This window comes from Budorcas taxicolor, chromosome 24, assembly GCF_023091745.1.
Source record: "Budorcas taxicolor isolate Tak-1 chromosome 24, Takin1.1, whole genome shotgun sequence".
NCBI classification, from domain to species: Eukaryota; Metazoa; Chordata; class Mammalia; order Artiodactyla; family Bovidae; genus Budorcas; species Budorcas taxicolor.
In genome coordinates this window covers 13,292,906-13,319,497 of record NC_068933.1, presented here as the reverse complement: position 1 = coordinate 13,319,497, position 26,592 = coordinate 13,292,906, and the positions used below count along the sequence as shown (strand labels likewise).

Here is a 26,592-nt window from a genome sequence, read left to right as displayed (position 1 = left end):
GAAACCGAAGCTGCTACTGCGACACGGGAGGCCCACTCCAGAGGCCAAAACCAGTTCTTCCTTTCTGCCCTTTTCGGTTTGATTGCTATGGACTCTCTCGGGCCTTTTACTCTCATAGTTCTATCTATCTATCACATTGCTTTATAGCGAGAGCTTTAAGTAGCTGACGGTAGACCCAAGCGGTGGTGGTGGTGGGGAAACACCCCAAACCTGCACCATCAACAACAAAAACTACCCTCAGATCCAGAGTTCTGAAAAAAAGCAGCGGTTGTCTTGAAGTCGGAGCCCGGCGGGGAGCGGCTGCCGGTGGTCCCTCGGGAGGACCCAGGGCGGCTGGGCGACCGCGCAGGTCGCAGCCACCCGATCAAAGTCACGGCGAACCCCAAACCACACCCCCCACAACAAAGTGGGGACAGGGGCCCCGGGAGGAGTCGTTCCCGCGCCGGGCCCAGAGGCCGCCGGCCGGACCTTCGGGTGGGCTGGCCGGGCTCCCAGCGTGCCGGGACGCGGAGGCGCCCGCGACCCCCCCCGGGGACCCCTTCCCGCCGCGCGCCCGCCCGGGCCTCCGCCGCCTTCCGGCCGCGCGGCGGGCCCGCCCCCTCGGCCGACTTCCTCCCCGGGCGCGCGGCGGGAAGGCGGCGGCGGCGGGACGGCGGGGACTGGCGCTGGCCTGCAGGTCGCCGGCCGGGGCCGGAGGGGGCGCGGGGGCGGCGGTGCGGGCCACGTGGCGCGGCCCGGGCGCGCGGAGCCCCGGGGCCTCCCCCTCCCGGTTACACCTGCTGCCGGGGGAACGCGTGCGGGGTCGGCGGCGCTCGGTGCTTTTCGCGGCGGGCCCCGCGGCCTCCGAGACGCCTTCTCCGCGCTGCGGGAGCCGAGGGCGCGCGCCGGGGCCCCGGGGGCGGGGGCTCTGGAAGTCACGTCCAGCGGCCACGTCTGCAGCGGGGCGGCGGGCTCCGGCCCGGGATCTGGGCGGGAGGAGGGCGGGTTGTGACCCTGCCGGTTGACCAGCGGCATCTCCCCGGACCTGTGGTCCTCTTGTGCTTCTAAACCGGCGGCGAGCGCTAGACCAAACCGGGGTATTAAGTTCCCCTCTCTTTCCCGTCTTCGCCTTCTTGTTTGGCAAGCACTCATTCCGGGGCCCCCGCAGCGAGTTTGGGTGCTAACCTTTAAACTTTGAATGAACGAGTTCGGGGACATCTCCGGTGGCTCAATGGTAAAGAGTCCCCCTGCCAATGCAGGAGACACGGGTTCGATCCCTGGGTAGGGAAGATCCCCTGGAGAAGGAAATGGCAAGCCGCTCCAGTATTCTTGCCTGGGAAATCCCATGGACAGAGGAGCCTGGAGCCCTGCAGCCCACGAGGTTGCAAAGAGTGGGAGGTGACTGAGCGACTGGCGACTAAACAACAAATCGGATGGTTCCCAGTGGGTGGTACCCAGTCGTAGGCACCCTCTGGCGCTGCTCCTAGCTGTAAGCGTCACAGCTGGATCCCGAAGCGGAGCTGCGGGGAAATGCTCACCTTTCTTAAGCCGGGATGCCTAGGCTTTCTCCAGACTCACTGAAGTCGGTTCCTGTGTTGCTCTGCTTTTTTGCTCGTTTTCCTCTCCCTTGAAAGGGCCCCTCCCCCTTACTGGCAGTTTTAGCCCACTTTAGGGGCTCTGTCCCCATTGTGGAGACAGTATCTTTTCCTGAGTGTAGCCCAGTGTTACTGAAATCTTGCCATAATCATAGCAAGAGTCTAAATAGTTTCTCTTCGTTTGAGTCACTACTCAGGGTGGATAATTTCTGTCCCATCTGGGGAAACTAAGGGAAGGGAAAGGATAGGGATCCAGGAATATCACAGCTAGGACGGAGTCATATGGAATCCTTCTGGCATGGATAGTAATCCCACCTGATTTAGGGCGAGTTACCTAAGTTCTTTGAGTCTCTGTAAGAGGGGTGTGAGTTAACTTAATTCAGAAGGAGCCTTCATTGAGTTGATATGTACAACCTTTAAGAGTATCTGAAATAGGTTGTACTCGGTAGATCCGGCTGCCTGGGTGGCCCTATTGGTAAGAAATGTGCCCGCCAGTGCTGGAGACATAAGAGACATGGGTTCGATCCCTGAGTGGGGAAGATCCCCTGGAGAAGGAAACGATAACCCACTCCAGTGTTCTTGCCTAGAGAATCCCCGTGGACAGAGGAGCCTGGTGGGTTACAGTCTATAGAGTCACGAAGAGTTGGACGCAACTGGAGTGACTTAGCATGCACGTGCGCAGATGGTCAAAAAATGTTCTCTTTTCTCCTGCCCTCTTGTGCTGACATCCTTTGATAACGGAGAGAGGTGAAAGATGAGAATGATTTGTAGTTCAGGCATGTGTAGTAACTTGCAAAAAAAAAAAAAGATCCTATGAGAAAGTAGTAAATAGATACAATATTTGGGAAGGTGCAGCCGCACAGCAAACTTTTGAAATAGTTAACTTAATTTTTTTTTCTTAAGACCACAGAATGTCCAGGGTTAATGTGCTGTGATGTCTGATTGATAAATGTCAATAGAAATTGTTTTAAGTTTGGAGAGCCAAAGCTGACATGTGCTTGGGTCGAATTGGAAAGCAGATTGACCAAAATGTGTTTGTCGACTGCTGTTTTGTTGTGTGTTTGCCTTCTAGACCCAGCATGAGCGAAGTTCCCTGCAGAAAACGTGATGACTATCTCGAATGGCCTGAGTATTTCATGGCGGTGGCCTTCTTATCAGCACAGAGGAGCAAAGATCCAAATTCCCAGGTAAGCGAGTTCTGCAGGAGAATGTGTGGACACTGGCAGACAGACACAGAGATGCCCACAAGTGAGCAAATTACAAAAGGAAGAGGCTTCGGGGACCCCTGCCAACTTAGAAAAGCAGAGTCAATCTACTGCCTTTTGCTCAGCATTCCTGCCTGCTCACATTTTCCTGTGAGAGAGTAAATTGTCACACACCCCTGTTCACTGTCTCTCGTACCCCAAGGAGACAGAGCTCTTGGCCTGCCCGTTCTGGAGCTCCGCAGGCCTCTGGTCTCATTTGCTGCCTCTGCAGTGGCAGACCGGCCCCTCGAAGTCATCAAGCCTTTGGGCATGTTTCCCCGCAGGTCGGTGCCTGCATCGTGAATGCAGAAAATAAAATCGTGGGCATCGGGTACAATGGGATGCCAAATGGGTGCAGCGATGACCTCTTGCCGTGGAGGAGGACAGCAGAGAACATCCTGGATACCAAGTACCCTTACGGTAGGGCACGTTGTGTGTTCTGTCCTGCTCGTGGCATGGCCTCGGTGAGGGCTCACATACCAGGGATGGCCAGAAAGCATCGTCTTCCTTTCCAGTTAAAAAAACAAATCCTGTTAAACTAGCCCAGCTTCCCACCCCCCTTCCCTTAAATTCCAAAGAGAGCCGAGGAGTGGAGGTGGGGCAGTGGCTGGGCTGGGCAGCGTTGCAGGTGGCGGGCGTCTCTGCAGAGTGTGGCAGCCCTGGGGCGGTGACTGTGAAGTGGGCACGGTGGCCCCTGCCTTTTGTGTCTTGGCGACTCATGAATGGAGCCAGTTAACCAAGTACCATCCTGGGCTTCGCTCTGATGAGGAGCGGCATGTATTTCCACCTACCGAGGACCTCTGGCTCAGGCTCACCTCTGGGGGGCAGGACACAAACTGTGAGCTGGGAGTTGGGCGAGGGATGACGCGGTCACTTCCTCCTGTTCTCTGGGGCGCTGCACTGCCAGAGTGGACGGGGGTCAGACCACAAGCCAGATGTGTGGAGCCGACCCTGGGCCTGGCCATCTCTGGTTTTTATCGTTAAATTGGGGAAGGATGCTTGTGGCCCATCTGAGCCCCAGGGAGACTCCCTTCAGAGATAAGCTGGGAGAGCCCAGCAAGCATCCTTTTCTTCCTTGAATTCCTTGGAGAATATGAAGCTAATGCTGGGAAGAGGTGCCTTGGGCTTCATATGCTGCTGAATTTCTTTTAAGGTGTGGACCTGTGTTTATGAACAGATCGCCTCTGCTGGGAGTCACGTAGATGGGGGCCACCCAAATGGGAAAGATGTGCTTGCGGGAAACGAGTGCAGGGAGGCAGTGAGTTCAGGTGTGATGTGAGCCCTTTCTGTTAAAGTTGGCTCTTGGCTGTGAGGTTTTCCTCTGGAGTTTTCCCTCACGAAGAGCTCCAAGTCTCCATTTAGCTGACTTCACGTATTTTTTACTAACATTCCTGGACCTTAATCATGTTAAATATGCCCCATAACTTTCGTCTAAGCTGTTTCAGGGCAAGAAGAAAAACGTGCCCGGAGGTGGAGAAGGAATTTAGGAATGAGACTGGGGAGAACTACGGAGCACTCTGGGTTCTCAGGGAATCAGACACAGTTTGGTGCTGCAGGGGGTTTCATAGTCGGGTTAGTTCATTTCACTCCCACCCCTCTGGAGGAGTAGAAAGGGCAGGGTCCCAGGGAAAAGGGTAAAACTGCCTTTTCCGCCTCAGCTGAGAAGAGTGAAGTGCGGGAAAGATGGGCCTACATGTTTTAGAAACTTTTGGTCTTCTTGCTTGTGATTCTGTGTACTCTCAATAAGAAAGCAGGGAAATGGTTCGTTGTCTGTAGGCACATGCAAAGGTGATTTCTCATGGGACAGTCCAAGGTCCCATATAAAGATCGGAGAAATGAGTCAGTGAATTCAGAGTCTGCACTGAAGGGTGTGAGTACCCCAGCCCTTATTCACTGAGTCGGGACAGTGCTGAATTCCTGATAGAGGAATTCTTGGGAGGTGTCTCTGGTGCTGAGGCTGGTTACACAAAGAGATGCCAGTGGTCGCCTGGGTGTAGAGGGCTCCTCATGGGTTACTGAGCTCAGTTACTCATGAGCTCAGCTTACTCATAGTAAGCTCAGTTACTTCCTAAAATGCAGATTCTTTTTTCATTTTATGCCTTAAAACAGTTAATGGCAAAGTTAAGTGACAGTGTCTGGAATTGTGTGGGCTTTACCTGGTGGACAGATTGCTATTTCAGGAAGGAAAGACAATGTGTCCATCCCTATAAAGGAGCCATAGAGATGATCTAGATTCTAGACCACTGATTTCCTAGTTCTTCTGATTATGTAGTGAAGGGCAGAGGAGCCTGGCATGCTGCAGTCCACAGGGTCACAAAGAGTCAGACACGACTCAGCAACTGAAGGACAACAACTGATTATATGGGACCCTTTTTTAAATGTCAAAAAAACTTCCAAGACCCCTTTATAATTCTAGTTAAACTATGAATAACCTCATGGGTTACTCCCAGTGGGACCTGTGCCTCCTTCAATCACCGGGAGCCCCAGGCACGTTTCTGGCAGTGACCTAGAAAGCCCAAGTCTTTGTAACACACTTACTGCCCCCTGTCCCCAACTCCCCACTTCCAGAACCTCTCCAGTAGCTGATTGTGTTTGTTCTGAGACACTTGCCTTTTGTCCAAGTTCAGAGCTCCTTTCCAGGAGGAATTGGAAAGAAAGAGAACCCATACAAGCATTTGTCCAGCTTCTGTGATTGCTTTTTATTGAATGCTTGCTGAGTTTCACGGTACCAGTTGTCTGTCTGCATTATTTTTTACTATTCCTGTGATACCTCTAGGTTTTCTAAGCACTTTGCCCCTTACTTATCAATTATTCATTTTTACATGGAGCTGTGTTAGAATGTAGACTGTTTTCTTTCAGGAGAGTGAGCTTGTAATTCGATGTACCATAAAAGTTGGAGAAGGTATTTAATGGTTTTTAAGAGGCATTTAGTATTACTACATCATAATACAGGCGGAGATGGGCTTTAAGTCTAAATAACTGTGACTGGCTGGAAACCATACACTCAGTTCCCGTCTTTTTCAGGGTTTTCGGGCCACAGAGAAGTAAAAGTTTAGGTAGCCTTGGATGTAATAGAAATGTTTGGTGATAACTGACTAAACTGCAGATTCTTTTTTTCCATTTTATGATTTAAAAAAATTAATGACAAAATAAATGACAATGTCTGAAATTGTGTGGGATTAACCTGGTGGACTGCTATTTCAGGAAGGATAGACGATGTGTCCATCCCTATAAAGGAGCCATGGAGATGATCTAGATTCTAGACCACTGATTTCCTAGTTCTTCTGATTATGTAGTGAAGGACAGAGGGGCCTGGCATGCTGCAGTCCACGGGGTCACAAAGAGTCAGACACGACTCAGCAACTGGAGGACAACAACTGATTGTATGGGACCTGCTTTTAAATGTAAAAAAAAAAAACAACCCAAACTTCCAAGACCCCTATATAATGCTAGTTAAACTATTAGGATCTTTTTAAAAAAGTTGAGGTATAATTGACATACACACTTAGGTTAGTTGCAAGTATATGACATGATGATTCATACATACCGATATTTGATAATGTTTACAGAAAATTGTTTTTTCTTATGATGAGGACTTATAAGATCTACTCTCTTAGCGACTTTTAAGTGTGAAGTACGGTAGTATTAACTGCAGTCACCATGCTGTACATCACAGTCTTGGGACTTATTTTATAACGGAAAGTTTGTACCTTTGACCCCCTTTGCCTGTTTCTCTGCCCCACCTCCCGCCTCTGGCAACCATCCATCTGTTCTGTGTACCTGTGACCTTGTTTTTATTTTTTCGATTCCATATATAAGTGAGGTCATACTTTTTCGCAGTATCGTTTGAGTCAGGAAATCCATGATGACAAAGAGTTGTTTATCAGTAATACTTTGCATTAATCTGAACGTTACTGAACAGCATTTGTACATGTTTGGAAAAAGTGTAGGTAAGTGCTGGATGTCTGTTTGCCAGCCTGTGGTCCTGTACCCCTGGAAGAACCTCACTGGTGCCTTGGGGTTCATGCCCACAGGGTCTAAGCTGCCCACATCATTCATGGTTAGGAATCTGCAGGCCCAGAAACGTTAAGTCACTAATACAACGCCACACAGGCAGGTGACATCATCTAATGCTGGGGCTGGTGCTCTGTGTTTCCTGCAGGGAGGCACAGGAGTTCAGCTTTGCCGAAGTGGGTGGATCGAGACACAGCGGGCCTCCCATTTTCATCTTCTCACTATGCACTTGAACAAATAGAGATTTCCATGAAACGACCTGCCAGAGGTGGAATGCTCAGGTGGTTGGTGGCCTGTATCTAGGACCGGGTAGGAAGCCATATACACCTGGCGTGCCTTCACGTTACTGCAAAGGGGAGCTTGGGAATTGTGTAAGTTTAAGTTTACCAGTAAATTATACAACTTCGTAATTCTCCTTATTAATGCTGTAAATTTGGAAGTCACCAGTCTTGACTGACACTTTGTGGACAGGAGGTAAGCACAGAATACGTGTGTCAGAATAGGAAGACGGGGCTTCTTCTGGGCCAGGTCTCTGGAGAGGCATTTTTAAAGGGTGTTTCTGTTCTTCCAGGCTTAGGATCAAAACTTCAGGAAATGATTTGATGATAATGTAGTATTAATATGGAAAATGAAAATTCCCCCTGCCAAGGAAACTGCCTTTTATCTCATCTCTTTCCCAAAAAATCCAAAAGATAGTATGATGTCAGTTAACAGTGTCAGGAAGAAATCAGCATTATTATAGTGACACCTTTTCACATGAATGACAATGAAAAAAAAAAAAAAAAACCCAGGAAGGAGCAGATTTATCTAATTTACCAGGTTAAAACCTTCGGAAGGCTTTGATTTTCATGAGGGGGTGGTTGCTAACCCCAAGATGAAGAATTCAGCTGACATTTTCCATTCGTTTCTCTTTGTGGAATTCATCAGAGTGAAGCACATTTAATCAAAATACCAATTTTATAAAATGGAGGTGAAATACTTGTGGTAATGCAGAGATCGCTCTTTCTGTGGGTTTTCATAAGCGATTTTGATGACATGGTTTACAGACCGAGTGTTGGCATGAAATCAGCTTCTTTCTTTCTTAGGAGCTGTTGTTAAACTTCATGTTTGTAAAGGAGCTCCTCATGCACATCGAGCTTGCCTGGGTTTTCTTGCCATGCTGGTTCTCACTGGAGAAGGGATTCGTGGGGAAGCACGTGTCTTTGCTTGGCCTCCTCTTCCCATCCCGGTCAATCACGAAGCCAGGATTGCTTTGCCTGTTGCTTTGCCCGTTTCATCATGGAAGGGACCATAGTCTTGATGTCCCAAGAGGGTGGGTAGCCCTGTTCTCTGATGCATCAGCTAAACATGGCAATGTGGGGCTTTTTCCAGAGTCAGTTTGTATTTCTGCAGAAAAACTCTAAAAAGGGTATAATGCTGAGAAGGAAAGTGCTGGAATTAATTAAGGCAAGAGTTGAACATGGCAGCTTGAAACAGTTTTGCCAGTATGTGGCAGTTCTTTCAATTTTATATTTAAATGTAATCTTTATTTTTCAGATTTAGCATATTGTTAAGCATGCATAGATGTCATTTTCGTGATTTCCTTAGCCGTTTACCTTACCCCCTTGAACACTGACATTTTCCTGACTGCCACGCACGTGATATATTTCTTTGGCATCCAAAAGGTTAGTCTTGAGAAACTAATTTATCAAGAACTTAGGAGGCTGATGCTTCTTAAGCTGTGGCTTCCTCACATCTTGTAGGAGCTTCTTAGTAATTAAGATCAAATTTGTTCCCTCAGCTGGTTGAAATTGAATGCCCTCTGGTTCTGTTAGGCAGATCCATGGATTTGATGACTTGCTGTTTCTTTTCCTGCAGAATTCTAATTTCACTGGTGGCAGCCCCCAATCCCCCAACCCCTGGCCCTGGCCATCCGGCACTCGTATCCTGACAGTGGGTCTAATTAGGGACTTTGTACAAAATAACTAGTGTGATCAATGGAAAACCTTGAAGCAAGTTTACAGTAAAGAAGTAAAGGAGATTGTTCTTATGAAAAGAGGGGCAAACTTGGGTTTCAACCATGTACAGTCTTAGACAAACAGGGAAACACAATGGCTTATGTATGAGGCTCCCCCTGAAGTTTAACCAGCTTAACATAAGTGTATTTCATTTTCAGGTATAAATGTTTATAAACATTTATAAAATGTCCTTAGGAAAGAACAAATCATGATTTTATTCATTTATTTGACTTTTATCTGTACACTTTTTAAAAGTTTTTTGATGTGGACCATTTTTAAAGTCTTTATTGAATTTGTTGCATGCAATTTGTTACAATAGTGCTTCTGTTTTTATGTTTCTGTGAGATCTTAGCTTCTCCACGAGGGGTTGAACCTGCACTTCCTGCAGTGGCAGGCTAAGTCTAAACCACGGGACTGCCAGGGAAGTCTCATTACCTATACATTTTAATCTATAATTCAGGGCTAATTATTTTCAGTGAGCAGGAGATTACTATTTCACCATGAGTATCTGGAAAGGATATATAGTAACAATGTATGCTAATACCTGGCTCTGTGGAGGCAATGTAGGAACAGCTCAAATGCTCATCTAGGAGATCAAACCTACCCATGAAAATACACATATTGGCCTTCAGTTATAAAGAGTCTGTTTACTTCATGGAAGTTTATAGTAAAACTTAAAATAATTCAAGGTTAGTGATTTCCAAATTGATGACCAGGAAGCAGGCTAAAGTTTGCACTGTCTCTAAATAAAAGGTTTGCTGAGAGATTAATAGCCTCTATAAAACTTCAGGGCCACATTCAGCCTCGTTCAGGTTGTGTCAAGTGTGCCAGCCCATTAATTATCTGAATGATAAATATAACTTCTTTAATTCTCTACACTGATAAGCTTTTGCTTAGAAACTCTGTGTGACCAGGCAGTGTGCTGACAGGGAGCAGCTGACTCCGATGAACCTTGGGGTCTTTATCGATCTATTCTGTGTCAGTTATGCTGATTTTGTGTGATCTGTTCTGAAACTGGCCTGAATTGTTAAGGTTTTGTTTTGAGTTTTTTTTTCATCAAGACTCCATCTTTCATAAACTGTGTTAATGCTGTCACTGATACATATTTTCTCCCAGAAATACACACCAAAATTTGGTTCCTAGAGATTTTTGCGAATATTTGTATTGTTTTTTGCTTCTGCTTCTTAAGGGACTATTGTTTTATATTTGCATAGGACTGTGCAAACCTTTAATATGCATACTGGCTAAGAAAAGCTGCACAGCGCTTAAGATGACAATTATCAGGTTCAAACGAGAGAATCCTCCTAGACTGACTGTCCAGAGCCTGGGCTCCGGGTGTGGTGTGTGTGAACCCAGGGACTGTGGGCTGTCAGATATACAACTTGACTTTCATGTCCCAATATCTTTATGAAATAAGTGATTACTGAGGACTCCGCCAGTTCTAGACTTCTCCAGAAAAATTAAACAATATAGCTTTGATTGTATTCAATCAGGGTGCAGTTTCTCTGCTTAGGGTTTTTTTTTTTTTAAGGCATTCTGGAAGCATCTGGGGTGAGAGCTACAGCAAACGGCTGCTGATGGCAGCAACACAGAAGGAATAGGCATCTGTGCGTGTGGACAAATTAATAGAGAACAGGCTTTATACCTTCCCCTCCTTCCAGCGATTCAAGTCTGCTCCAGTTCTGAGATGTATAAACCAGATGGAGATGGTACACACAGGCAGGCGAGGACAGTTAAAGAGTGTTTCATCCATAAACAGATGAAAAAAAGGTTGGCAGACAGCAATGAAGAAGACCCCGTGTGGGTGTGCGTGCTTGAGTCGCTCAGTCATGTCCAGCTCTTTGTGACCCCATGGACTGTAGCCTGCCAGGCTCCTCTGTCCGTGGAATTCTGCAGGCAAGAACACTGGAGGGGGTTGCCATTTCCTACTCCAGCCCATATATAAGTACAAGAAAATATATGAAGAGAGGAGACATGCTTAGTCAAGAGGTGATTCTAAGACCAAAGAGAAAGAAGGGACTGGGGAGTCCTGTGAGTCAGTCCATCTGGTGGTGTTTATGGAAACACGGATACTGGCCCGGCTTCAGGAGATCCCATGATAACTGGAGAATTTGGGGGTTAGAACGTGCCCGTCTTCTCCCTGCTCATGTCGTCTAACCATCTGATGCACAGGTCCTGGCCAGTTAGTGGAGGTGTAAAATTTCATCTCTGTGCTTCTTTCAAATGATAGATGCCACAGTAACTTTAAAATATTGAATAAGATAACCGAGCATGAATTTTTAAATTCTGCAATTAAAAGACTTTTGTTCAAAATGCCATTAATTTTGAGTTTAGGTGGGAAAAAGAAGCAGAATTCCTCCATGTCCTTTTTCCCTCTGCAAGTGAATTATAACTTTTTAGAAGTTGAAATAAGTTCTAATGAGCCCTCTAGCCTTGTATCACTTTGAGTGGTCTGTTGCTGAGCTCTTGAGGCTTCTTGCTTCCTTTTTTAAAAGTTGTAACTGTGTTTTATAATACATGATGTCTTCCCACGTATGTTCACCTATAGTTATTCATTTACTCAGCAAATACTTACGGGAGATCTGTGATACGTACTCTGTGCTGGGCACTCAACAGCAGTAAACAATGACTCTGGTCTCTGTGCTCAAGGAGCTTGCAGACTAGTAGTAGAGCAGGTGGGTGGGACTGGGATGAACAGATGTTGCTGAGTGTTCTTTTTGAGGAAGTGAGCATTACCTGGAGATCTGAAGGATTCATTGGGCCCCATCAGGTAAGGATGGGGTGGTGGGGTGGTGCTGGGGGATGGGAAGAGCTCTGGTCCCAGGACCTAGGTCTGGGGTCAGAGCGAGGGAAATCTGGAGCCGTGAGGTTGGAGGCATCTGTGGGAGCTCCCCGAGAGGGTGTGAGGTCTGTAGGCTGGGTGTGAGAGCAGAGGGTGATGTCCGCGTGGCCTGTTGGCCTGGGGTGACTTCATGGGGCTGGGTGAGGTGACACAGGGAGAGCACGCAGAGGCCGGGCCCTGGCCGTGTCCCTGGGAGCCACAGGTGCTGAGGCTGATGGAAGCGGAAGGGGCTGCAGGGAAGGACTGTGATGTTAGGGAGCTCACAGAGCAGTGTTCCCAGAAGGAGCGAGGGGCAGCCACACCAAAGGCTGCCCAGAGGTCCAGGGAGGTGGGAAAATGCCCATGCGGTTCAGCACCACGGGGTCATGCCCACACTGCAGAGAGCAGCTCCGGGCAGCAGGGAGGGTTGAAGGTACACTGGAGGCAGGTGGAGGGCACACACCAGGTGAGGCAGTGGGCAGAGCGGATGGAGATCCGGTTTTGAGATGTCTGGGAAGAGAGCAGGATGAGCCAGCTGGGGGGCTGGGGCATGGCAAGGGAGAGGTTTATGTTGTCTGACCAAGGGGGAGGGTCTGGTGTCTGTCTGTTTTTGCAGCACATAGTTGCTTGCAGATGGGAATACTCCAGGAGAGAGAGAGAGATTGATGAGGGATGTGAGAGGGCTGGTCCCCAAGCTCGTCGCTTAGTGATGGGGGAGGATGTTGTGTGAGGATAGAGCCTGTGACAGCCGCCCTTCAGTTCCTGGAGTTACAGGTGGGGATGTGATTTTCCTGGGCTCCAAAATCACTGTAGACAGTGACTGCAGCCATGAAATTAAAAGATGCTTGCTCCTTGAAAGAAAACCTGTGACTAACCTAGACAGTGTATTAAAAAGCAGAGACATCACGCTGCCAACAAAGGTCCATATAGTCCAGGATATATGGTTTTTCCAGCAGTCAAGTATGGATGTGAGAGTTGGACTATAAAGAGGGCTGAGTGCTGAAGAATCGATGCTTTTGAATTGTGGTGTTGGAGAAGACTCTTGAGAGGCCTTGGACAGCAGAGAGATCAAACCAGTCCATCCTAAAGGAAATCAATCCTGAATATTCACTGGAAGGACTGATGTTGAAGCTGAAGCTCCAATCCTTTGGCCACCTTTGATGTGAAGAGTTGAGTCACTGGAAAAGACCCCAATTCTGGGAAAGACTGAAGACGGGAGGAGAAGGAGAAGGAAGAGGATGAGATGGTTGGATGGCATCACTGACTCAGTGACCATGAGTTTGAGCAAGCTCCAGGAGATAGTGCAGGACAGGGAAGCCTGGCGTGCTGCAGTCCATGGGGTCACAAAGAGTCGGACGCGATTGAGCGACTGAACAACAGCAATGTGATCAATTGCCTATTTCGGTGAAGGACGGGGGAGGCCGTGGCGGGAAAGGGGAGGGAGGAGGCGTGGGAGTGGCACGGATACTGGGGAGTAGGGAGAGGCATGGTTGTCGGGAGGGGCTGAGAGCTGCCCGGGAAGTGTGGGGCAGGGACAGGAGCTTGGATCTCACCCGGGAACCTCGAATGATCAGTTCCGCCCGCTTTCCTCCGGCTGAGTCAGGATCAGCATGTCACCCGAGGAGGCATGCTGGTGGAGCTGGGGTCGGACAGAACCCACGTCCTGACTCCTGGTCCAGTGCCCCCTGGTCAGTCCCAGTTCACCCTTAAAAGCTGTTAACCCTGGAGGGGAGCGGGGGAGCTTGACTGTTTGCATCACGGCACTGTCCAGTGGTGATGCGCGTCCCCCTTCTCTCTGCTGCTTCAGTACCTTTTCAGCATCAGAGGAGTCTGCATCGCACGTGCACGGTGAGAAGGGAGCTGGACATGGCTCGCCCCGTGGTGAAGTGCAGCGTTTCCAGCTCCTCCTCCCTCTGACCTGATTGTGTGCCCTTAGCACACAGGGAGGCAGCGAAATTAGAGTTCCGGGGGCTGTGTTGTCAGTAATGGAGACACCACAGTCAGAAGTCTCTTTAGCCCTAAGCACTACCACTGGGGCTAAGTGGCTCCCCTGGGTGCCCTGAGCTGCTTGCCAGCAGCTTCAGCAAGAGGAAGGGGGCAAGGGACAGGGACCAGGGCAGGGGACGGAGGGGGAAGAGATGTCTCCCCTCCTGCCCACCCTGCTGAGCAGCTGGGGCCACAGGGTCTCAGGTGGGCAGTGACGGGTCTCAGGAGGGTCAGCAGGCGCCGACGTTCACCAAGTCCACCTTTGGGGCTGCACACATTACATGCATGACGGTCTCAGAGGCAGGTCCTTTTCTTTCAGTTTCATAGGCCAGGAGGCTAAGCTTCACGGGATGCAGAGGGTCACAGAACTCGCAGGTTGGGGTGGGGGGCAGAGTCCCTGAGAAGGGGGCTCAGATGGTAAAGAATCCTCCTGCAATGCAGGAGACCTGGGTTCGATCCCTGGATCGGGAAGATTCCCCTGGAGGAGGGAATGGCAACCCACTCCAATATTCTTGCCTGGAGAGTTCCGTCGACAGAGGAGCCTGGGGGCTCCTGTATTTCATGAGATCGCAGAGTCGGACATGACTGAGCGACACTTTCTTCTAAAGAAGCGATATAACTGCAGGTTTCTAAGTTGGCCCTCCCTTTCCCCTATCCGCCTTAACCTCCAGTCTGATAACAACTCCAGTTGAAACTCTGATAACAAATCCAGTCGCTGCTTTGCAGATGTGGGAACTTCACGGACGCGAGATGAGACACAAGAGTGATGAGGAGTGATGCTGAGAGCCAAATTGTAGCTATGTTTGCTGTGGATTTGCGGGATAACGAACAGTTTATAACCTTTGTGAGGGTGCTGGGGGGTGGTCAGGCAGGGAGGGATTCACTTTTTGTTTTTGTTTTTTACTTTTTCTTTTGTATTGGAATATAGCCGATTAACAATGTTGTGATGGTCTCAGGTGGACCGTGGAAGGACACAGCCATGCATACACATGTATCCATTCTCCCCTAAACTCCCCTCCTATCCAGGCTGGCACATCGCATTGAGCAGAGTTCCCTGTGCTGTCCAGTAGGTCCTTGTTGGCACTCCGTTTTAAATACAGCAGTGTGAACCTGTCCAAGGGAGGGCTACGCCTTGCAGGCTCCCCTACTGTTCAATTACTGACTTGAAGGACGGGTCCTTTGGAGGCTGGTGGTGATGGATGAAGCCCTGTCAGGATATCCTTCAATAATTAAGAAACAGGTAGTGGAAATTCCGTCTTAACTCCTGAAGCAGGGAAGCAGCCCCTGCATGGATCTGTTGGAGGAATGGACACACGTCCACCCCTCAGCGGAAGCCCCCCGTCAGGTGTCCAAGGGGGTCAGCGGGTGCTTCTGTGGCAAGAGACGGACCCAGGTGAACCGCTCGCTTCCCTCTATGACTCCAGCAGTGAAAACACAGACCCTGCTTTCCAGAAGGAATGCCAAAAAAGCTCTGTCATTAGAAGAGAAGTGGAGTATCTTGAAAGAATTAACACTGAGTTATTTTTTTTTAACGCACGGATCAGCCTTGAACTCCGGCACCGCATTTTGTGTCAGTTATTAATTGCAGGGTGAAGCTTCCCACCTATTTCCGGCCCCGAGCGCACCCTTCTTGGCTCTGAGTCCTGACCCTCTGTCTTGGCAGCGAGACAGACTGTCCCTACTTTAATCCTGGGTGGCCTCACTGCCCCAAGAAATGTCACGGCCATCAGTCAGGGGCCCAGGAGGGTCCCCAGAGACGCCGAGGCCTGTCCAGTGCAGCTTGGGGAGTGCTGGCAGAAGGCAGGGCGGGCCAGGCTGAGTTCAACAGGTGCCCTGCGTCTGGACCGTTCACTCGCCCGGACACTGCTTGCTCCCCAGCCTGTCCCGCTTTCTAGGTCAGCCTCGGCAGAATAGCCCTCAGGCCCTTGAAAGTCATTTTCTTCAAGTAAAATCCTGTACTGCTAACGAGAAGGAATCTTAAATAACCTGGAGAGTTTAACTGGAATAGAAACTTCATTTTCCTGACCCCAAATTATATCAGGACCTGGTAGCTCCCCTCACGTCTTAGCAGCCACGTGATGATCAGTTTGGGCTAGAATCACATTATTAAATTATTTGTACAGCAATTAGCAGTTGTTTAGCCTTTATTCTGAGGCTTCTTTTTTTTTTTAAAAACCTATTTAAGTAAACCTTAATAATGCTACTGTCTAAAATAGATATTGTATTAGTCTTACATCAAATGAGATGAAAGTTAAATCTATAAAATGTTGAGTCCCTTAAATCTAACGAAGGATGGAATATATCCTGTTAATTTGTCAAACTTCCAGAGAAACGCCTACACGAGACAGTAAGGATTAATCAAGCCCTAGTAAGAGGGAATTTGAAAAATACAGTTTTCTAATTATACAGTCTCTTTTCAGTGGGCCAAGGTTAATGCGTTCTGAATTCTGACAGTCGGTAATATAAAAGAAAAAAGACCAAAGCATATGAATTGTCTTATAATTACCTGAAACAGAGGTTCTCTTTCTAGCAATCAAAAACTTTTGGAAGCATCAATCTGACATTTTCAGCATTTGATTCTTTTCCTTTTTAGCAGTGTTGAGAATCAGTGACAGTTTCTGTGTCCCTCTTTGTGCTTAGCAAATATACATGTAGTATTGGGAGACTTCTTTTGCTTTTTGCTCAGCCACAGGTGAGTAATTCTGGGTAAACAGAAAATGAGTCTTGTGTGTGTGTAACAATTTAACTGTCTTCTGAATACTTCCTAGACACTGTGTTTCTTTGGACTACTGGGTCCTGATTCCTGCAGTGAATGTGGAAACCAGGCTCATCTTGAGATCAGTAACAGAATCATCCTCCTTGCTTGGTTTTTGTGCTCAGGCCTGTTTGTAGTTCCAGCTGAAGCTCTTCTTAAGCTACATCATAGAAATGCTAACACTCAAAAAGATAAAGAAAGAAAGAAAGTAGCTCAGTCGTGTCTGACTCTTTGCAACCCTTTGGGCTGTAGCCCACCAGGCTCCTCCATCCATGGGATTCTCCAGGCAAGAATACTGGAGTGGACTGCCATTTCCTTCTCCAGGGGATCTTCCCTACCCAGGGATCGAACCCGTGTCTCCTGCATTGCAGGCAGATGCTTTAACCTCTGAGCCACCGGGGAAGCTTCAAAAACAAACAAACAAAAAAGATAAAGGCATCCTTTAACTTAGTGTCATCAGATATCTGCAGAGTGTCTATCATAGTGGACTCAGCCCCCCGCCCCCACGCCAACCCCCAAAGAAGAAGCCTGCGGAGAATATGGGAAATTGGGGTTAGAAATGTAGATTTCAGGGTTTTGCAAGTAGATCTGCTCTCTGAGAATCTATGAATGGATGAATTCTCAAAGTCGACCATTGTGGGAGGAAAACCGAAGAGCAGGATTGCACCTTGGGAAATGCCCAGAAGCCTGAGAGCAGGGCAGAGACAGGGTCTGGTGATGCTGAGAGGGCTGGTGCGGGGAGAGGGGTCGAGAATTAGGGCCAGGAGAGCAGGGAACCCAGAGACTGAAGCCAGAAAGGGACTGGATTCAGGTAAGGAGGAGGCTGCCTGGCGGGGTGTGGGCGCAGCCTCCTCCATGCATCTCTCTGCAATGATAATCACTTTGGGAGCTTGGAATTGGCCCTGGGGGAGTATTTCTACCACAGAAATTGGCAGATGCTACCCCCTAGGGCTTAGGTGTTGTTTTGTTGTTGTTGTTTTTTTAATAGTTGGTTATATACAGGTCCCTTGGACTGCAAAGAGATCAAACCAGTCAATCCTAAAGGAAATCAGTCCTGAATATTCTTTGGAAGGACTGACGCTGAAGCTGAAACTCCAATCACTTTGGCCACCTGATGCAAAGAACTGACTCATTTGAAAAGACCCTGATGCTGGGAAAGATTGAAGGCAGCAGGGAGAAGGGGATGACAGAGGATGAGTTGGTTGGATGGCATCACCGACTCAATGGACATGAGTTTGAGCAAGCTCTGGGAGCTGGTGATGGACAGGGAAGCCTGGCGTGCTGCAGTCCATGGGGTCACAAAGAGTCGGACACGACTGAGCAACTGAACTGAACTGTGTACATGCACTGGCACGTTACAGAGGTCAGCAGGTTTCCATGAACTAGTATTTCTTAAACTTTTTACATGGCGATCCAGCAAATAAAGGTTATACCCAGAACAGTTTTTAGGAACTTACTTAACTTTGCCAGGGCAGTTTTGGAGGGGAAGCGAGGGTCAGGGCCACCAAGACTGGAGGCGGCAGAGCTAAAAGGTCAGCCAGGCCGGGAGACTTTCAGACCCTGGGACCCAGGCTGATAGCACAGGGGGGCCCCTGAGTGTCAGGCGTTTCCAGGGGCGGGGATGGGGGGCTTCTCCCCTCAACCCTCAGATGCAGGCTCGAGAAGCAGGTGTTAGAGTTCGGTGGCTGGGGCAGGTGTTGGATACATCTGGATTTGGAGGGGTGCACGGGTTGGGTTAGCAAGGGCAGCGAAGCGCAGGTGGGACGCCTGGGTTTCGCTTTTGTTTTGTCTGGTTTTGAACATGCAGGATGGTGGATTGTGACTTGTTCCTTTACTCACGTGTGCCGAGCACTCAACTGCTTAAATGCCCGGGAGACCTCTTGTTTCTCTAACAAGAAGCTCTGTGTTCTCCATTCTGTGATTTTTGTAGTTAAGAGACAGGAAGTCTGTTTTATAGTCCTGTGTATTACTTCTATAAACTACCCTTGATACAGGGATGTCAGATGCTACCCAAGAGAATCTGTTTCATGTGATAATTTTCATTAATGAGTCCAGACATAATGTTAAATTTTGCCCCAGACTACCTCCAATGAATTAGAGGAAGGTAGTTTCAATGTGACTGTTTTTAAGAGAGGCAAAAGAAGACCATATCCTAGTGTTTCCTAACAGATTCAGAAACTGTAGTTCTGAATATTAATACCAGCACCATCAAAAAACTGTCATTAGAGGGGAAAGCATATTTTTGATATTTGAATTTAAGAGGACCTTCTGTGTTTTCCCCAATGTCCCCATCAATAATTGGAATCTGAATTCCCTCCTTTATTCATTCAGTAAATATTTAACACCCATTATGTTCATGGCATAACATTGGGCTCTGGGGGAGTTATCGAGAACCTGAAAGGCTGGGCTCTTCCCCCAAGGGGGAAGTAAAAGAAACAATTACATCTAATTGTTTTTAACACTGAGCAGTGTTAATACCAGCTAGGGAACATCTTGGTCACCCGGAAGGGAAATGAGGCTACAGGGCCCCTCCCAGGCCAGTGCCCTGAGGGCCCGGAGCATCCCCCCACCCTGGGGTTTACAGCACAGAGCCTGGGGAGCTCTGCAGTCAGCGAGGATTCTTCTCTCACTGGCTGTGATCTGATGAAACACAGCTTTTTTTCCCCCCTTTAGATTTTATTAACAATGCCAGAGACTGTTCATTTCCACATGCGGCTAAATCGTGGTTATTCATAGGCTAAAATGAGCGCCCCTCAACATCTCCCGAGAGGCCCTTGGTCAGCTTTCTGCCTGCAGCATTGCAGAGTTGCTGCGGAGTTTGCAGGGACACGTAGGACGTCCCCCCAAAACTGGAGACCTGGGGAGGAAGCGGAGCGGGGTCTGTGTCTTGTCCGAACCAGAGTAAAAGTGCATTGATTAAAAAAAAAAGTGCATTGATCGAGCACACCCTGGCTCAAATACATGAGCGCCATGAGTTCCGGCCTCTCTTGTTTTAAGGCCTTGTCGACTGAGAGGAAAACTGAGATCCTAAGAGCTCTTATTCAGAGCTTATTCAGGGCTTTACTAAGGACTGTAGCCCAGGATTCAGCCTCTCGGGTAGGTCAGAGGAGCGGCTCTGAAGAGACAGCGAGGTATACGTGATTTTGGCTAAGGAGTTTGTGCCATCAGTATAAGCCAGTCGCGAGGAACAGGTATCTCAGTTAATGAGTTTAGTGCTTTCCTAAGTCCTGAATATTTATTGGAAGGGCTGACGCTGAAGCTGGAACTCCAGTACTTTGGCCACTGATGCGAAGAACTGACTCGTTGGAATGGACCCTGATGCTGGAAAAGACTGAAGGCAGGAGGAGAAGGGGATGACAGAGGATGAGATGGTTGGATGGCATCACCAACTCATTGGACATGAGTTTGAGCAAGCCCCGGCAGTTGTTGATGGACAGGGAGGCCTGGCTGTGCTGCAGTCCATGGGGTTGCAAAGAGTCAGACATGACTGAGTGACTGAACTGAACTGAACTGAACTGAAGTATGGGAAGATTCATGAATTTGGGTTCATCTTGGAATCGGTACCTGGTTTTTTCCTGAAAGATGTCTCCAACTGTCTAAGGGCCTGTTCTGCCTGCTTTCCCAGAACCCAGAGTGCCTGCGCCTGTGCTGTGTTCTGAATTCCTTTCGGGTGCACGGCTGCTGACCTGATCTTGTAGAACCGGTTGGTAAGCAGCATTTTTAGTTTTACAGCCTCAGTGCTCCTGGAAGAAGATGCTCAGGGTAGAAGGTGGATGAGTTGGAGACGGAGGGAGAGACCTTGGAAGCCCCTATATTAAGAATTAGGACTTTTGTATGATTTGGACCAGGGCCAGATGGTAATTCATTCAATAAACATTTATCTAACACTGGTGTGCCTGGAATGTGTTGGGTCCCCCTGCAGATAATGAGACGATTCTATAAGGCAGTGTTTCCTCAACATGTCTGCAGAGAGAATCTCAAAAATTCCAAAGCCCTGACCACACCCCAGACCGTCAGTGTTCAGGTGTGGGTGTGTCCTCCCTGGGGGATTCCAACCGGGCAGACCAGTCTGCAAATCACAAGCACAAGGAGAACAATTTTAGATAATGCAGCCAGAAACTTAAGGGATGTTATTAGAAAGCAATACAGCAGCCTGACAAAGCAGGTCGAAGATTCTGGCGTAGAGCCCAGTGGGGAAGGACTCTAGCTCCTTCCCAGGAGTGCCCTGTGGGTTAGGTGATGGGAACAGTTCATCAGGTAGCTGGGAAGATGGGTGGGCTGCAACAGGTACAGAACAGGAGAGGACGGGGCCTCCTTAACCTTGGACTTAGTCAAGCCTGGGGATGCCCTTAGATCACCGACTGGGGTCACTGACCTTTATAGCAAGAACTCGACTTTGCATGGTCATTAAGTGGATGGATGTTTTTCGTTCGGGTGACAAACTCGTGGTTATCCGCTGATCTTTTTCTTGGGGGTGTGTGGACTGAGAACCATATGGAGCAGCAGATCCCTGGGGACAGAAATGCTTAGCTTCACTTCCTGATTCTTTTGCTCTTAAAATTGCTCTTTGCCCTTTTAAGGGCTCCGGCAAATATCCCCATGTGTGTTTATCAACACACAAATGGTGCTGGCAGTTCCATCCCCAGGGTCTGCTGGAGCCGTGAGCTCTTGCTCTGCATGGGGTGGGCGAAGACACTTGACCTTGGTCCCTCCTGGCTGTTCTAGGTTCCGACAGGCCCAGGGCTGCTGCGGTCAACAGTTTCGCTGCTCATCGCCAACCCGTCAGTCCAGGCGGCGCTTGTTTTTCAGTACTTTCCATCTCTAATCAATTTTTGAAAAATCGAGTCTATCGTCTGTGTGATTTCAGAGGGGCAAGCGGAATGCCTCAACACTATCAGCAAATTCTTCATGAGCTTGCAGTCTTAAGTTTTTCTTTTTCCTTCAAATCTACAGTGTGCCATGCCGAGCTGAATGCCATTATGAACAAAAACTCAGCAGACGTGAAAGGCTGTACCATGTACGTCGCCTTGTTCCCGTGTAATGAATGTGCTAAGCTCATCATCCAGGCAGGTAGGACCCGGGCCGTCCCATTTGTCGCATTTGCATCTCTGCCTGCTCAATGCAGATGTGCTTGATCTTAAATCGCTATTGTTTAGATCTGAATTAATTGCACCATCAACTTTGCAAGGTGTTTCCCGTTTTATTTTTGAACTGTGCCAGGTATTCTAAGACTAATTGCATCCTCTGTGATTCTTAGCATGTTTTTAATTTAGTTTGCAACTTCTTAAACTGCGGCTGCCAAAAAACAACATAGGCGTTGCATATAATTACTGTCAAGTTACCATTTTCTGACATATTGTGCATAGATTAGGGGGGAGGGAGAGAAGTGAACTTCTGTCAGAAACAAGGTCAGCTGGGAGTCTCTACGTGAAATTTTAATTTGCCTCTAATATATGGTAGATACTTGGGACGTAAACATCTTTCTACATATAAACGTTGTTAAGACTCAAATGGTCCGACTTCAGGTTTTTCTCACGTTACAGTTACCACAAATCTGCACCATTGTGTGCTGAATATTTCACGTTTTTCAAACTGTCACATCTCAGATTCAGCTACACTTTATCTCCATAAAGCTCTCGGCTTGAGATTTAAAGACTTATCATGTTAGCCAGATGTGTGCTTTAACGGGGCTGTTTATCACAAGCCCGTGGATCTCTGAGCAGAAGGGGTCTGGGGGATTCAGGATCGAGAGTCTCCGTTAAGGAACGTCGTGGGCTTCCTCACTGGCAGCGCACCGTCCTCTGCGAGTTTTCCTCGCCATACTCAAGCTCAGAGGTGACGGCGGGTGCACGGGAAGAGCAGCTTCCGAGGCTGCTGGAGGAGTGGGTGATGTGTCACGTGCCGTTCAGACTCTTGGCCCTTGTGCTCTAACCACCCGGTGAGACAGGGAAGGAAACCAGATGGGCCCTTTGTCTTGGACTGGTCTGCTGGCTTGAACTGGTCTACAGAGTCTTACTTGGCAGCATGCTGGTCCTCATCTCTTGATTGTGCCAGCCTTCTCTACCATCCCCACTAGCCTCTTGAGTTAAGGAGTCATTGCCTTGTGAGAAAAAGAATATTCGATTGCCGGCAGTAAAGAAAATTTGTTAATCAGATCAAGGCTTGACTTTTTGACATGTTTTCACTTTGCATTTATTAAAAAAAAAATCCATAAAGACTGGAGGGCAGATGACATATAATCCGTCCACTGCTGTATTTGACAGCAGCAGACACAGGTGTCAGTAACTGGACGGAGTGTGCCGGTCCACTCAGGAAGCGTGACTCGTCAGACTCGCCCAGGGCCCCTGTCCGCATGCCTGTTGCAGTGTCTCTGCATGCCCATAATGAGATTTCTTCCATCGTTGCCTTTTAAGGTATAAAAGAAGTTATCTTCATGTCTGATAAATACCACGACAGCAATGAGACAACAGCTGCGAGGCTCATGTTTGAAATGGCCGGGATCTCCTTCAGGTGAGTGAGGGACACTGGGGGAGAAGGCGCTGGGAAAAGCCTGAGGAAGACTGCACGTTTGACCTTGTCTGCGGTTTGATTTCTGCCTGGGAGGCCTGACTGCCACACTTGGGAGCCTCTTTTATTTTTTTTAATTGACGCGTAGTTGACTTGCAATGCTGTGCTAATTTCTGCTGTACAGCAAAGTGATTCAGTTATACATATATATATACACACACACACATTCTTTTTTTTAATATTCCCTTATGGTTTATCATAGGATACTGACTATGGTTCTCTGTGCTACACAGTAGGACCTTGTTGTTTATCCATTCCATGTATGAAAGCTTACATCTGCGAACCCCGCACTCCCACTCCGTCTCTTCCCCAGCACCATCCCCCTTGGCAACCACAAGACTGTTCTGTATGTTTGTGAATCTGTTTCTCCTTCATAGATATTTGTGTCATATTTTAGGCTGCACATATAAGTGATACCATGTGGTATTTGTCTTTCTTTTTTCTGACTTGCTTCACATAGTTTGATCATCTCTAGTTGCATCCATGTGGCATCATTTCATTCTTTTTTATGGCCGAGTAGTACTTCATTTGGAGAAGGCGATGGCACCCCACTCCAGAATCAGACACGACTGAGCGACTTCCCTTTCACTTTTCACTTTCATGCATTGGAGAAGGAGATGGCAACCCACTCCAGTGTTCTTGCCTGGAGAATCCCAGGGATGGTGGAGCCTGGTGGGCTGCCGTCTATGGGGTCGCACAGAGTCGGAGACGCCTGAAGCGACTTAGCAGCAGCAGCAGCAGCACTCCACTGTGTATGTCTACCCCATCTTTTCTATTCATTCACCTGTCGATGGACATTTAGGCTGCTTCCATGTGCTGCCTGTTGTGAATAGTCCTGCTGTGGACATAGGGGTATGTGTATCTTTTTGGGGTTAGAGTTTTGTCTGGATACAGGAAGCACCTTTTTAAACATGATGAGTTACGGCTGTAAAGATTATCCTCAGGGTCGATTTTAATGGGTAGTGACAGAAGTATCGGAAGATGGTGTAATGATTACACTTTAATGTTAATGGCTTCCCAGGGCTTGCACTAATTATTCTGGTAGTGACAAATTTTAAAATTCACGTGTTTTATTATATTAACATTAAACCTTTCTAAATTTTGCAGATGTAACATAACAACTCTGGCATAAAAAAATTTAAGGTGCAAGTAGCCTGCTAGGTTGGAGCGCTGGGAATTCTTTTTACAGGAATAGTTTAAGTTGGGATTTAAAGTTGTTGAGATTTGTATGCTTTTTTTTTGCTATGCAGATATTGGGAGATACATGTTACTTGCAAGTCAGTCCAACCACCTTTGGTTTCTGGTAGAAACTTCTTTTAGACTGAAAACTCTTGAAGATGTTCCTTTATAGTATCTGTGGTCCACAACTAGAGTCCTTATAATTGGTAACATGGCTAACCTTTTGGATTCTTTAGGGATGTAGGTTATGTGTAATGAATCTCTTAGACTATTGTGCCTTATGAGACACAAATTATTTACAAGTAGTAAAGAGTCTGTTGGGTTGGGAAGATCCCCTGGAGGAGGGCATGGCAGTCCACTCCAGTATCTTGCCTGGAGAATGCCATGGACAGAGGAACCTGGTAGGCTATAGTCCATGGGGTCGCATGGTAGGACATGACTGAAGCAACTAAATAAGCAGCAGCAACAGCAGAGAATCTGCCTGCCAATGCGGAAGACACAGGTTTGATCCCTGGGTTGAGAACATCCCCTGGAGAAGAAAATGGCAACCCTCTTCAGTATTCTTGCCTGGAGAATTCCTTGGACAGAGGAGCCTGGCGGGCTGTAGTCCATGGGGTTGCTAAAGAATCAGATACGACTTAGCGACTAAACAACAATAATTAGATATATTTACTGTTTACTGATTTTTTAAGAATATGTTTAGTTCTCAAGTATGTTCTTTTTACCTTTTTGAGAAGATATATTAATGAGAAAAAAAAATCTTGAGTTTATTTTACTTCTGCATTTATAGAACATGGTTTTTAAAATGACTCTTCATTAGAGCTGGCTGACTTTGGCTATGCACAAGAGCAAAAGAAAATGTACTCTTTTTTTTTTTTTTTTTTTTTGCTTTAGAGCGATTACAGGTTGGCTGCAGAAATTTCCTAAACAATAAGATAAATCTGGTGGGGAAACTAGTCATCGGATGTCATGCCGGGCAGCTAAGCTGTTAGAAATCCTCTGATTCCCCAGTAATTCCTGAACTCAGCCAGCTGATGAACACACAAACCAAGCCACCCCATGCATCTTTTTTTGTCTTTAGTCTTTTCCTGTCCGTGTTTCTCTAGGTATGGTGCACTCTAATTGGCTCCTATAGAGACAAAATATCAAGTGAATCCCAGGGAATTTTTTATTTCCCCTCCCTGCAGAAAATGTAGGTTAAGCCAAAGTAAACAAATGGCTCTAACTCCTCACTGGATAATGTCTTTCTATGTTTTGTTTCTTACTTTTAGGAAATTCACACCAAAGTGCAGCCAGATTGTCATTGACTTTGATTCAATTAACAGCAGACCGAGTCAGAAGCTGCAGTGAGTGCCATCTCATTAAATCTCCCGAAGATTGGGATTATCCTCTTCTAAGAAGCTGCTAATGCATCTCATCTTGAAGTTACACATAACTTTTTAATAGCTGGGACGGCCAAAGTCGACATCTAAAGAATATAAAACCTCAAGTCTTCCCGACTCCCTCTCCGGTCTCATGGAATCTGCATCTGTTGAAACTCTTGATTTAGGATTTAAAGTAAAGGCGCCGCCCCCTCCGGTCTCCGGTTTCCTGGTTCACCGGTGGCTCTGCAGAAGGGGGTCAGCCGTGTGTTATCCACTGTTTCACAGCCACTCTTCAACACCACGTATGCTGGCAACAAACAAATAATTGCGGTTGTGTTCCTTCCGGGATGAGCAGACACCCTGCCTGAACATCTGGCCTCGGAGGGAAGAGAGAGACCCATAGGACAGTAGCATTTAGGCATTTGCTCTGGAGAGTTGAGGGGACGCCCCCACCCACCCAGAAATCCTGCAAGGGGTGCACCTTCATCCTGACGGGTGATGAGCATCGCTGAGGTGGGGGGTTCTTTCTCCACTTCTGCGGTCCTGCCACCCCCGGGGTGGTGGCACCCTGTCCCTCTAGGGGCTGGGGACCCCTGTTGTTCCAGCTTCTGACTCTTGGTTTGTGGGGGATGCAGAGCTCTTACCTTAGCGTCTCTGAGTAACGAGTTGCTCCCGGAGGAGGCAGCCTGTCTCCCTGCCTCACCCCAGGTCCACACCCTGCCGGGCAGTGTGTTATGTGGGTAGGCATGCACCTGCCACCCACGTGCCACCAGGGTCCATTTCCAAGGCTGTCCTCTTCTCGCCTATCAGTGAAATGGGAGCAGGTTTCCGTTTCGTCCAGGTCTGTTGGTGACGCGAGCTCCCATGTATGCCTGCCGCCTTGCCTTCATCATCGACATGAATCTCACCTTCCTAATCACCACCATTTGGGGAATGGGTCACAGTGCACCTTGTCTTTAATCTCATTTAATTCTTATTAAATGCGCTCAGTACCTTCGTTGAGAAAATGGTTTCTTTATCCTAAAGATTATGACCGTTTTAAAAGACTCTCCTATTTTTATGAGTTTTTATTTTGTCTCTGAGGTTCTGGA

General features: G+C 47.8%; 1 protein-coding gene across 2 annotated transcripts; it reads left to right on the top strand.

The window, feature by feature from the left end:
• Positions 1–643: 643 nt before the first annotated feature.
• DCTD (dCMP deaminase) lies at positions 644–26,592 on the top strand. Of its 2 annotated transcripts, none has more exons than XM_052661441.1 (6): positions 644–676; positions 2,647–2,761; positions 3,103–3,238; positions 21,345–21,461; positions 22,805–22,901; positions 25,409–26,592. In XM_052661441.1, exons 2-6 carry the CDS (start codon positions 2,654–2,656, stop codon positions 25,485–25,487), a joined length of 537 nt encoding a protein of 178 aa, XP_052517401.1. In that variant the 5' UTR covers positions 644–676; positions 2,647–2,653; the 3' UTR covers positions 25,488–26,592. The 2 variants fall into 2 exon arrangements, with proteins under 2 accessions (XP_052517401.1, XP_052517402.1); XM_052661442.1 differs by lacking the exon at positions 644–676 and adding an exon at positions 1,122–1,213.

What these genes read in the sequence shown, in the direction of transcription:
- DCTD (XM_052661441.1), top strand. Translation starts at nt 2,654, where the DNA reads ATGAGCGAAGTTCCCTGCAGAAAACGTGATGACTATCTCGAATGGCCT. An exon ending in GGATACCAAGTACCCTTACG is followed by an intron (nt 3,239 to 21,344) that starts GTAGGGCACGTT and finishes TCAAATCTACAG; the next exon opens with TGTGCCATGCCGAGCTGAAT. An exon ending in TAAGCTCATCATCCAGGCAG is followed by an intron (nt 21,462 to 22,804) that starts GTAGGACCCGGG and finishes TTGCCTTTTAAG; the next exon opens with GTATAAAAGAAGTTATCTTC.